The 12,777-nt window shown below is 51.0% G+C and overlaps 1 protein-coding gene across 4 annotated transcripts in view; it reads left to right on the forward strand.

Annotated features, from left to right (window-relative positions):
* Agap1 (ArfGAP with GTPase domain, ankyrin repeat and PH domain 1) overlaps positions 1 to 12,777 on the forward strand; it is a 473,220-nt gene that overhangs the window by 390,376 nt on the left and 70,067 nt on the right. For 2 of the 4 annotated variants that reach the window (XM_023722112.1, XM_023722113.1), the window contains one exon: positions 12,350 to 12,427. The exons of the other annotated variants lie outside the window; for them this stretch is intronic. In XM_023722112.1, the coding sequence (XP_023577880.1) occupies positions 12,350 to 12,427 (78 nt within the window). The remainder of the gene's footprint in view (positions 1 to 12,349; positions 12,428 to 12,777) is intronic. 4 annotated transcript variants of the gene reach the window in all.

The following is a 12,777-nucleotide window of genomic DNA, read 5'->3' on the forward strand; positions in this document are numbered from 1 at the left end:
GGGCCCCGAGCTGAGTGGGTGGGGCTGGTGTCCATGTGGGACAGAGCAGAGCCGGTCACCAAGGGACTTCAGACAGGGGCTGAGTTGCCCCGCACCATGGAGAGGTGTCGAGGTCCTGCCGCCTCATCCCTGAGCATGAGACCTTGTTAGGAAGCGAGAGGGCATTAGTCACACTGAACTCAAGGGGACCCTTAGAGGTGAGACAGACTCACAGAGGCCACAGCCATGTGAAGACAGTGATGCGAGTGACAGCCACAGACAGGCAATGTCAACAACGTTCCGCCACTGAGAGAGGCCGAGACAGGCCCCAGTCTGCCCCAGAGCCACGAGGAGCAGGCAGCTGCTGATGGGAGGCTTGGTCTGTGCTGCTTTCTCGGGGTAGCTGTGGGGCACAGAGTCACCGTGCTCAGCCTCTTGGGAAGTCAGGGAGGGTGCATAGTGGAGTGACTCGGCCCGGTGACATTCTGAAGGTGTTCTGCTTGTGGTCACATGGGCATGCTGCAGAGGGGCAGGCACAGAAGCCATGGGAAGCATGGGTGGCACTGTGGGAACAGTAGACAGCCTTCCCACTGAGCCTGGTGGCCTCAGGAGGCTGCCGTGGTGAGGCAGATGCCGGCTGCCATTCAGAAACCAGGCTGACAGGATCTGCTGGCAGAGGGAGCTGCAGTAGGGAAGAAGAAGGGAGAGGAGAAAGGAGAGAAGGCCAGGTGGGCAGAAGCCATGGAACTGTGCGCCTGGAGAGTGGAGGTTGCATCTTCCATCCTGTTTCTGTATAAATTGTTGATAGTAGGTGGGGAGCTAGCTAAGCAGACAGGCACACACTTTACTTTCCTAACTTAATGTTCTCCGCATCCCCAAGCCCCCAGCAGCTGCTTGCAGGCCACATAGAAAGGATGCTCTGCAGTAGTTTAAATGGTGCCCTGGGTTGGCATTGCGCTTTTTTTTCAACTTTTTTTTAGTTATCAGGGAAATTCCTACATGCCTGTCCCTAAGTGCACCTGCTTTATTTCTGCAAAGCAACTGTCTGCCTTGGCAGAAGCTGGGCCTGCACATTTAGATTGTGTTTAATAGCTGGGCAGTCCCAGAATTTGGGGCAGGGAGTCTATGAGAACCCCACAAATGGGGGCCACATCTGGAGGCCACAGGAAAGAACAAGAAGTTTCTCTCAGCCCCGTACCAGGAGGAGTCAGTGTTGCGTGGGCAGGCAGTGGCTGGGAGTAAGAAACTGGCAAGCTACCCCGAAGGCCAGCTTTATCGTGAAAGGGACATGAAAAGCGTGTTGGTGTATACTGTCGCCCCGCCAGGCGTGGGCGGGGAGCTGCTTTGCTGCAGGACTTCCTGGTAGGAAACAGTGCATCTGTGACCACTTGGATTTGAGGTAGGGCTTCTCCCACTCCCTGCCCCTCCTCAGGGAGTGCAGACCACTTAGGTATTGAAGGCGAGGATGGACACACTTGGACAGTGCTATGCGAGCCACCCTGAGAAGCCAGGTTTTGGGGGACCACCGCCGTTACCAGTGCTGCAGAAATGAACTCCTAACACTGTCCCCCGTTTCATTTGTCTCGCCTGCAGCTCAGTGTGATCCCAAAGAGAACCCATCTTTCCTCTTCCTCTCTGTGTGCAGGGGAGCTGGAGGGATACCCCAGGGATGCCCACCTTCATCCTCACCTCTGCTACTCTGCTCCCCGAAAGAATGGCACCAGGCCAGTCCTGGGGCTCCGCAGACACGAAGGGGCACGCCCTCGTGGTCCCCTTACTTACAGCGCCTCCCTCATTCAGCCTGCTGTCTGTGGTTTCCCAGATCTTCCTTCTTCAGGTGGCCTTGGCCACAGGCCCCTTGGTGTGCCACCACATTCGGATGGTGAAGTCCCACGGCACAGGGTGCTGAGTCACCCACTTTCACCCTCATGGGGTTATAAGCTCTGCCGGGGCCAGCCCTCCCTGCCCCTCCACTCCTCCTGTTCTTTATCTCCCCGGCACCTGATGCCCAGGGCAGGACAGTGTCATTGATACTGCACGTAGACCAGCTTCGGATGCATGCCACATTGAGAACTCAGGCATGTGCTCCTGCCCCACACCCCTCTTCTCCGCAGGCCTTGCACTCTGTAAAATAAAACCTTTTGCATTGAATTAAAAAGGAAAGATGGGTGTGGTGGCAAAGAGCAAAATCCCAGCTACTTGCCCCTCAGGAGGCTGAGGCAGAAAGAATGCTGGGTTCAAGCCAGCCAGGTCAACCTGACAAGACGCTGTCTCCATAAAAACAAGAAGCACTGGGGGTTATGCTCAGCGGTAGAGCGCTCGCCTAGCACGCATAGGCCTTGGGGTCAGCCCTCAGTACCAGAGGGGCAGTGGGAGGGAGCAAGGGGAAACAGGATGAGTAAAGATAATACATGAGAAGTGCACAAATAGTGCACATGTGGTGTAGATTCAGGTGCTGAAGCTGCAGACTGTGAACTCAGTAGTTTTCTGTGGCATAAGGCCACTCATAGTTCTTTTTCTTGCAGTTCATGGGTTATGGTAAAAGTGGTCAGTGGGCCCAACTCAAAGTTTCTATTTTGGACGGTACTTCCTCCGTGTATTCCTGTCCTGTGACTTTAGTTACTCTGTGCCCTGTGCACGGCACCTGGGTCCCGAGGCCACTCCCAGGTTCAGGCCTTCGCAGAGGCCCTGTCTGCACCTGTCAGTCACAGTGGGCTTCCTGGATTCGGCCCGTAGTTGTCATTGTGGTTAAGCTCTGTCACTGTGACTTGGCGGCCACTGCACTGTGCTCATTAGACGCTGGCACTTGAATTCACCATAGTAGTTTTTCTCAATGGGTCAAAGCTCATTTCTAATCCTTAAAAGCTGGTCTACAAGCAGCCAAAACATTGCTCAAACAAGGTGCATTTGGGCCCGACAGGCACTGTAGTCTGCTAAAGGTGAGAAAATAATGACAGGGTGAGCACTTCCTAGGAAACGCAAGATGACAACGCGGTGCCCAGGAAAAGCTGGCGTTGGTACATTGTCGCCTCCAAAGAATAATATTAGCTATCAAACATGCTCTGAAGCCCGTCGCCACAGTTGTAAACTAGATGACATTTTTTCCAGGCACAAATACCAATTAGCACAGCATCCAGGTGGCGTGCATATTCCCTCGGCTGGAGCCACCAATGTCAGGTTCTGAGTGTCCTGTCACGTGCCTTGTGCCACCCAGCTGGACTGTCCCTTGCCATGCGCGGACCAGGCATGCTGGTCCCTCTCACTGATGGTGCAGAGTTGCCCACCTGCGAAGCAAAGTGAATTATAGCCCCGTTGTGACTGTGCTGAGCAGCTCAGGAGCACGTGGATGTGGCTCACTCAGTGCTGAATTTGCCTTTAATTTGTACAATTTAGTGAGTAGAAGAAACGACATATTTTGACCAGGCAGTAGTTCCCTCTGCTTGTACTCCACGCTATAAAATATTCCTCACCCTTAATTTGACAGTGCTACTCCTGGCATTTTACACCATGGAAACAATCTAAATGAGGGGGCATGTTCTTATGCATTGCGCTTGTAACAGTATTTTTAATAGCCTTTATTTTCTGGATAAGTCTTAGACATACAGAAAAATTGAGGAAACAGTGCAGAGTTCTCATGTGTTCATGCATATGCCAGTCTCCCCCCATATTTATATCTTTAATGAGTAGGATACATGTCATACAATCAATGATACATTATAATTAAAGTCTATATTTTATTTGGATCCTTGAGGGTTTTCTTCAGTTTTAATTTCTTTATAAGGGCCGGTGAAATAGCTCTGTAGACTGAGTGCCTGCTTAGGCAAGCTCAGGGACTAGGGTTCTACCCCCTGCACCACATGCAACACCAGCCGCCCCCCAGGGTGTGCTGAGCCAGTGATGGAGTCTGGGCGTGGTGGCACATGCCTGTAATCCCAGCTGCTGGGGAGGTTGAAAGCAGGAGGATCACTACAAGTCTGAACTGTGTAGTGAGACCCTGTACCAATAATAATAATAATAATAATAACTAATTTTTAGTACGTGCTGGGAGGATAGAATTGCACCGTTAGGCGGGCGGAGCTGGCATACGGATGTAGCACATCTTGATTCTTTGCTTAAACCCCCTTCCCTCCTGGACTGACTGTCTGCGTCTCAGCCTCCTGTTGCCTTTGCCCTGTCCCAGTACCCACAGTAGTGAGTTGGCACATTGCTGAGGTTCCTCAAGCCTAGCCTGTTTTCTCAGTCCTCCCCAGTCTGCGTGGCCCTGACTGCATCGCAGGCCACTGGTCAGGCCTCTTGTCCTGGACCCCTCTTTGGAACTTGCCTCACGCTTTTCTCAGGGTTAGTGGTGGCAGAGGAGTGCGGAGGAAGAAGAATGCAGAGGCGAAGCGGGATTTCTGTCACAGTCTCTCGAGGATCCGCACTGTACCCACGTGGCTTAGGACAGCAATCCGGGCCTTGGCCATCAGGCGTGAAGAAGTGGCCTCAGGCTGGTATACTTGGGAGTTCCCCTGTACACCCTGCCCTGGACTCTGGTGGGAAGGTGCCGCTCCTGGGGCAGAGTGCCTGCGTAACCGTTAGGAGTTCTCTGCAGACCAGACATCACCCCATTATTACTCTGCAGGAAGCAAGGGCATTTATTTTACACTTTAGGTTATGAGACGATGCTGCCTTGTTTTGCTGGCTCCGTCCTCCAGGCGTGGCTACTAGCACCTCCTCCATGGGGTTCTGTCCCCTGCGGACTCATGACCATCACTGTGGGTTTGCTCCAATTTTCCAGGATGCTCCAGGCTGATCTTGGGTCTTTGCTGCTTCAGCCCTAGAGTCTGCCATTTCTCCAAGGAATGTTGGCTGTTGTGGTCTAAAATGTTGTTAGAAAGCCCTGTCTGGGGGCAGGGTGTGCCCGTGGCACTGGGCAGTAGTACTTCTTTGCTTCCTGGGTGGGCAGAGCAAAGGGCTCTGTGTGCATCTCCGTGTGTGCATCACGCTTTGTACGTCTGCATGTCGATTAAGTACTTTGGATAGCTAACTATGCATCTGCAGGAAATAGATTGTAGTGTTCCTACTGAGTTAAAATAGGAAATAACTCAATGTGTACGGCCCACAGTTATGATGTGCTGCTCCACTAGAAAGGAACACGCGGAACAGTAGTAACACATGTACCTTACATTAAAATTTAGTACAAGTCTATGTCAAAGCCATATTTATAATAGGACAAATACACACGGGTGCAGATAAAACTTAGAAGGCAAATGAAAAGGACAGATTAGCTGCAGTATATTCTTAAAATTAAGCTGCTATGAAGTTAGCTTTGCTTCTGCAGTAGCAGTGAGTTAGCCTTCCAATACATCTTGCTTAGCGCTGGATGAAGTTGCTATACTTTGTGTTTAAATGTATGAAATGATACTTTTTATTATTTCGTGTCTGAGCACTGCAAGACCATTCCAGGCCCTCTCAGGATAGAAATGACCCTGTTTGATCATTTGCGGTGACTACAGAGCAGGCCAGAGGGCTGAGGGGTGTGGGCAGAGCCGCCGCATGGGAAGAGACCTGTCTCTAAAGGAGCACATTTCAATAACAGCAAGAAGAGTCAAAAGTTTAGGATTCTTCTCGTGTTTTCCCACTCTGATCTTTTGTGCTTCGCTGACTGAATACCCTGGATCTTGTGGTTTCCATGGTTTCCCAGGCCACAAATAGGGATTCTTTGGGAAGGACCTAAAGAGATCCTTAAGTGAGAAAGGCTGAACTGCCCCTGGGAGACATCATCACCAGGCCTCTGAGCCCTGATGGCCGGTGTGAGGGGACCAAGAGCGACAGAACAGCCCTGGAGTGTATCATGTCACCTGCGGCCAGTGTCCCGGCCACATGCAAAGATGGCAGATCAAATGCTTCAACAAGGCGGCCGTTCAGAGCCAGGAGGCCGGCGGTCCAGTGATCACAGCGCCTCAATTACGGCCCTGCTCGAGAGCGCAAGCAGCCATCGTTAAATAATTATACCTTTGATTAGTTGCTCTAACTGGCCTCTGCCTTTGAAACATGATAACATGAGTTGGACTTTTATTTTTGAAAAGTTGTGTTTTTTTCTGGAATTGTTTAAAAAAAAAATTCTGTGTTCTAAAAAATTTTCCAAGAAGACCTGCAATATATTCTGTTGGAGGAGACTGAGGTGAAAGAAAAGAAGCAAGGGAAGCAGGGACGGGAGGGAAGCAGAATGCTGCCGTTAGCACTTGCTTCTGTGTCCGGAAGGCCAAGGCGGTCCCCGCGCGCTGCTTGGCCTCTCCCAGCCCCACAGTGCCGTCCTCCGCAGCTGATGGCGCCCAGAGCAGGCAGCCCCCAGAGCAGGGGCCTGCTGCCGCACCCCTGCCCCACTCCTGCTGGACGATCGTGGATCTCACATGGGATGTATTTCATAGGCATCACTCAGCTTGGGGAGGCCAGTTTGAACCTCATTTGTTCTTCAAATGAGAGTTTGATTTGGAGAGAGAGAGAGAGAGAGAGAGAGAGTCCAAGTTTGAACACCAAGTGTTCTATAGTGCAGAATGGGCAGCCTGCACGTGCTGACACTGCATTCAGTGAACTATATAGACCTAGAAAGAGGCTGAGGATTCCTCCCAGTGGTGGGGCCCTGCGGTCCTGTTTCCATCTCACTCTTCTTGTTTGCCCAGAGCGAGGCAGCTGGGAGGGCTCTGAGCCCCAGCTGAGTCCCTGATAAGCTGTCCCACAGAAGAGCTCTTGCTCCTCACAAGGTGCTGCTGCCCCCCCAAAAGCAACAACAACGGGGAGAAGCTTGCTGTTGTGCTGCTGATCTCTGAGAGTATACCAGACTAAAGATGCACACTAAAGGGAGCTCCCGAGGCCTCGTCCCTGTAAGTGGGTGTCTTACGAGATGGCCTCTGCCGAAGCCGTACTCTGACTTTGATCCCGAAACACCTGACAGACTCTGGGAACACCTGAACCCTTCGTCTCCGACTCAGTCTGCTTCTTGGCCAGAAAGAAAACCCGCACACTATTTCTGCTTTTGCGGCACCTCCTGGAGTTTTGCTTAGTTCTTATTTTACTGTTTTCTGCGATTAATGGCATCTTCTGGGCATCTGCATATTAACTCGCTGTGTGGAGGCTTGGCATCTTTCGGAGCACACGAGCACTGAGGAGGGCCCCAGTATGGAGACTGTGTTTGCTGTGATGAGATCCAGTGTCCAATTAAGTTAAAAATCATAAAACTCAGGATTGATGCCTTCACAGATTTTATGTCATGGGATATTTTACGTTCCTTTTGTATTGGAGAGGGAGAGGGAGAGGGGGCGTCCACTTAGTAAGAGTAGCCTCCCAACACATGGGCAGTTATTTTGCTTCCTGGATGTATGCCTTATATATTTGCTTGGCCTTGGGCTTTGTTTAATCCTTTCAAAGGCCCTTTTGAGGGACGTCTCAACACGAGTCCCTCTCGGCAAGGCGTCCTCTAGGAAGCAGCCATCGTGTCAAGCCCCTTCACAGCTGAAGTAGTGAGTTCACATAGTGTAAGAATCTTCTGGGTTGCATCTTCTGGGGAAAAAAAAAATCCACTGCCTTTTTGTAAGAGAGCAGAACATTTACAAAGTCTTGTTGGGTAAATGAACGTTCAAGTGGCCGGCACAAAAGAAATCCCGATCTCCAGTCTCACAATGCAGTCGCCAAGGACAAAAGATCGTGGGACACCGGTCACACTGAGCTCGAAGCAACACAAAACCACAGCAGCGTCTGCTCAGGCCTGCAGAGGCTCCTGGGGAATGAGCTTCCTATAAAAAGTGCCAGTGTCGCGGTCAACCTGCAGCACGCCGAGGAGCAGAGGTGTCCCCCTCTGCACTCGTGGCATTTACGCCAGTGGCATCCTTAAAAAGACGGGAGCAGCGCCGAGGTAGACAGGGACCTGCACTATCTGACAAGGTGATCGCTTGACTTTTCCTAGAGGTACGAGCTTGCGCCGCTGCTGTGAATGCAGAAGGTTGGTGGCTTCGTCCTGAGACAGGACATTGTCAGAAATGAGTGACACACCTCTTCAACCCGCCCTTCCTCCGTGAAGATACGAAGAGCCCATTAGCTCTCATAATTGATTCTGAGGCTGCAGCTGGCCTCACGGAGCTGCCCACCCAGGCCACGCCGGGATGTGGTCCACACGCACTGGTGCAGCCTACTTGGGGATGAGCCTTGGACACATGGGGGTGACATCATTTTTTAATCAGCTATCTGAGGAATATTTATCAACAAAGAGTGCTGTCAGGAGACCAGAAGTGATACTGGTAAGTCTGTGGTTTCCTGGTGCAATACCAGAGGAAGACTTTAGGATGAAACCCTGCTTGTTTGAGCATGCCAGCAAGCTGAGTACTTTTATCCTGTGTATAAGAAGCTCGCCCAGAGTCTTGTTGGAGACCCCTCTCGGATTAGTTTTCAGGCATTCGTATGCTAGAGTAAAAAAATTTTTTTTCATTTAGAGAAACAAATATTAAGGGTTTTTCCTTTTAAAAGTCCCTATAATAGTGCCGGAATGTGAGCTGTGAACGAAGGTTAAAGGCAAGACTCGAGCAGGAATGCCGCGGTCTCCTGCGGCTGCGCGGGCCCCTGTGCAAGCTGTCGTCCAGAAGCAAGAAACGTAATCACCGGGAATTGTCAGCACTAAATGATTCCAGCTACTCAGACTTAGTAAAAAGCCATAATTTGCACTTTTCCCCCCTTTTCTCTCTGTCTTTCAAAAGCTTGTGACTGTCTGTTAGTAATTACGAGTTGAGTATGAGGCCGCACCTCGTCTAGCCACACAGACACGGAATTCCTCACGTGTCATAGCGCACATCTTCAAGAAGTGCTCGGTGAGGTAGACTGTGCCAGTCTGCTTAATCGGGTGCTCGGCCAGACGCTGCCCATCCCATCTGCCACCCTGGTGACCCACCAATAACTAACCAGATGTGGCGTCAGCACACTCATGCACACTAGGATTTGGGGTACCCAAAGGGACCAGCCTGTAAGTTCAGTGTGCCAGTACCTCTACCCACAAGACATAGCACTTAAAATTATTTAATTTTAAGTAAAATTAGCAGTGCCATTGCTAGATGACATAGTAGTACACTTTCCATCGTCTTAATTGGTGGGGAGGGTCTGTACTCTTACCTGCAGTTTTTACAGCTTGGATCCTCTTAATCCTCAGGAAAGGCACCGTATGCAGGGTGCGGAGGGAGCCAACATCTCCCATCTCGTTTCTCCCACCCATGTTGGCTTGGCTACCCTCTCACTGTGACTGTTGTACAGCAGCCGCTGTCTAACCTCAGCTCACTTTCTGCGCCATTCTGTGGTCCTGCTCGTGGCTCCCATTTGCCAGCTCTCTGACTTTACTGCTGACCCAGAGTTCAGAAAGTTCTGTTCCATTTGTAAGCTGGAGCGAGAAGAGGTCAAGCTTGCAGTTTGGCACCTGAGCTGGTGACAGACCCGAAATGATGATGTCGTGGGATTTCGTGTCCGTGGCCTTTGTATTTGGGTATTCAAGTGTGGGAGACAGTGCTGAGCGCCGTGCCTCTTACACAGCTGTCTGCAGCGGGGTAAGAGCCTGTGTCCAGGAGAGGCTGCTGCCTACTCGCGGGGTAGCCCGGTAGGCCAGAAGCTCCAACACAGTGCTCACACCACGCTGCCTTTCGTTCCTTAACTTGTGGGATTTGGGTACTAAAACAGTAGTGTCTATAGGCTGTACCAGTAATGACAAAATCAAAGTGTTACTCTTTGTTCCAGAAAGTTTGCTTTTTTAAACTTTAATTAAAATAAAGGTGACCCGGGAAGTTTAGTGCCTCGAGCTGGCCCACGAGCTGCCAATGCCTGAGGCCCGGGGACGCTGCTGCCAGCAGATGGGCGCACTCTGGGAGCTGTTTGACATAGTGTCTGGGTCCCCATGGAAGGGAAACCAGACAGCAGCAGGCCCTGCGACACTATCGATGATAACATGATTATATTTTCTCACGAAGAAGATTCTAAACAGGGCGACTTAGAGCAATCAATGCCCCAGGAGACAAGCACACATATGAGGACCTTGATCTCAGCCAAGAATGGCCATTTGTTTAAGACAGAGGAAAAGGCATGACATTTTACACATTAAAATTGATTATTTCATCAATAGGTTAATAGAAAACCAGGCTGCAAGTTCACTTCCTGCCTATACATCCCTGCGGTAATGGGAGCTCAGAGTGTGAAAAATGCAAGGCGTAAAGCAGCCAGCGACAAGGTTTCCTGAGTGAGCTCTTCCAGGGGTGCCCCCAGATTCTGCCTATTTATATGTAAATGTTTTAGAAAGAGGTAGAGAGGAGTGCGACCTGTCCTCAAACTGTGGCGCTACCTCCTTCTGGAACTTGTGAAATCTGAAAACTCCAGAGCCTCAGCGGTTGGCAAGTTAGGCACGTATTTAATTGTGCACACACTCCGCCGTGCATGCCTGCAGAGCCCAGTAAATCGCTAAAAAATTTGAAAATTGATCAGCCTGGTTTCTTTCACTATTAATACACAGGATTTGTTCTGGGTAGTGCCTAAAGATCCCTTTGCCCATGTGGTGATTCGGAGCCAGACCCCGAGGTAGGACCTCACAGATGGTTAGGCCTGCAGACGCAGAAATGCGGAGGCTTCTCCACCCGCAGAAAATCAAATGCACACCCATAGGTGGTGAAAGAAGCTCTCCCGTCACCAGCTCTGGGGGTCACATTTCCTAACAGTTTGTCTGCTGATGTTCCAACTGTGAGGTGCGTCTTGGGCTTCCAGTGAGGACAGCTTCTTAGCATTTTAAATCAAAGTAGTTTTTGTTCTTAGGATTACTATAAAATTTGCATGCTGAATGGACCATGCTCTGTTTTAGAATTGCATTTGCTCTTTTTGAAGATCGAATTTCTCTCATGTACTCTTTTGTGTTTTGGCCACAAGAAAATCTAAAGTGCTTGAAGAAATCCAGTGAGATTTGCAGAGCTCAGCACAGACTCCTGGTCATCTCCCCTGGTCATGCCCCCTGGTCATCTGCCCTGGTCACTTTCTGGCCACCAGAACTCCATACAAACACAGAGCCTGAACCCAGGGTCTAAACCACAGTTCTCAAGGTTGAGAATCTGTGCAGTATCCCTGTAGCAGGCAGGAAGAGTGAAGCCATCCTGAGTCAGGACTGTGGTAGAGTTGGACAGCGGACCGTTGGCCAGGGCATGACGTGCAAGGACAGAGGGCCCTCAGCTGCCATTTTCTCAGCATCTCCAGCCCTGTGACGTGTAAATGGCCATGACCCCAGATGACCTCCGTGTGTCCCTTACATTGGACAAGTGGTGACCCAGACAGAGCCCCAAGGACTCTCCGACTCATGTCACTTCTAGTGCAGAGGATGTGCAGAGACACAGGTGGCCCTGTGGCACCCTCCTGCAGGGATGTGAGCATCTGTCCTGCTGCTGAGCCTGTCCACGTGTGCAGCCCTGCAGTGTGCGTGGCAGCCCAGCTGCTCTGTCCAGTGCCTCCTGAAGGCTGAAAGAAGTCCTCAGGTTGGCCTTCTCCAGCCCACAGTGTTGGCACCCCTGGGCTCATGGTTGGGAGGGTGGAGGCCAGGCAGGGTGGAAAATGTGTCCCTGGAGTTTGGGGGGCCTCTCTCACCCCAGCAGGTCATTGCTGTCGGCCTGAGGGACCAGCTCCTAGGGAACCTGTGAGAGCATTTGGTCTTCAGGCCCTAGGAGCTCGCTTCCATAGCCTGCCACGTAGGTAATGACCTCTGGGGCCGGGGAGGTAGCTCAGCGGCACAGTGCTGCCTGGCAAGTGTGAGGTCCTGAGTTTGATTCCCAGTACCAGCCCCCCCCCCAAAAAAAAGAAAGAAAAATAATGGCTTTCACCTCCATCCTAGAGTCAGCCTGGTGAAATCCACTTCCTCTTTCAACAGCTCTCAGTTTTAAAGACCCACCTTCTGCAATATGTAGGCGCGAACGGCTAATCAACAGCCTCTCTTGATTTGACACGCTACTGATACTCTGCCACATTTGGAAGAGCACAAGGCTGCTAAGGTCCTCTCCAAGGAGGCCACAGCCCCCCAGGAAAGGGCCAGCGTGCACCCTGCTGAGTGGCCAACATTTGAAAGGGGGTGCAGGCATTTCTTTGCCTGGGCATATTTTTAATTTTGTGCATCCTTAGGGCACTGCTGCCTTGCTGAGCCTCTCTGCGTGGGCGCCAGGAGTGGCAGGCCGGGCCAGGAGGCACTAGGCTCCCCCCAGCCTGGCACGCACCTGCGGCTCAGAGACGACGTCATGTGCTACTTTGACCTTTCTTTTCTCCCCTTTTTCATTTGTTTTCTTCTTCCTTTTTGTTTTCTCTCTTCTCCCCCTCTCCCCTCTCTGCTGTCGGGATGCAGCCAAACGCAAAGCGTGGAAACTAAACCGTGTTGGTAGCCTGCGAAATATATACAGCAGCAGCAGCACCAACACTGAAGGTAACCGCGCCCCTCCGCGCCTCCCCTCGCGCCCAGCCGCGGCCACACGCCCGCCCGGCCGCATGCTTCCGTGTTGTGTTTGCGGACTCATTCCTGCGGTCTTCTCCATCTTTTTGTTTGTGTGTTTTATTTTGCCATTCATGTTCCTTTCAGCTTACTTAAAATTTGACCTTTCCTTCAGTCGTAGAGTAGTGATGTTTAAATTACTTCAGAAACCTATTTTCTCCTCTTTTTTCTTTTCCTTTATACATGTGGGCACTCAATGTAATATTTCCCAAGTTATTACAGTTTTTAAAAGTGTTAGTATCAGGTGTAATGATCTGTAGCCAAATACAATAGTGTGCCGTGAC

Source organism: Octodon degus, unplaced genomic scaffold (assembly GCF_000260255.1).
Source record: "Octodon degus isolate 3935 unplaced genomic scaffold, OctDeg1.0 scaffold00089, whole genome shotgun sequence".
NCBI lineage: Eukaryota > Metazoa > Chordata > Mammalia > Rodentia > Octodontidae > Octodon > Octodon degus.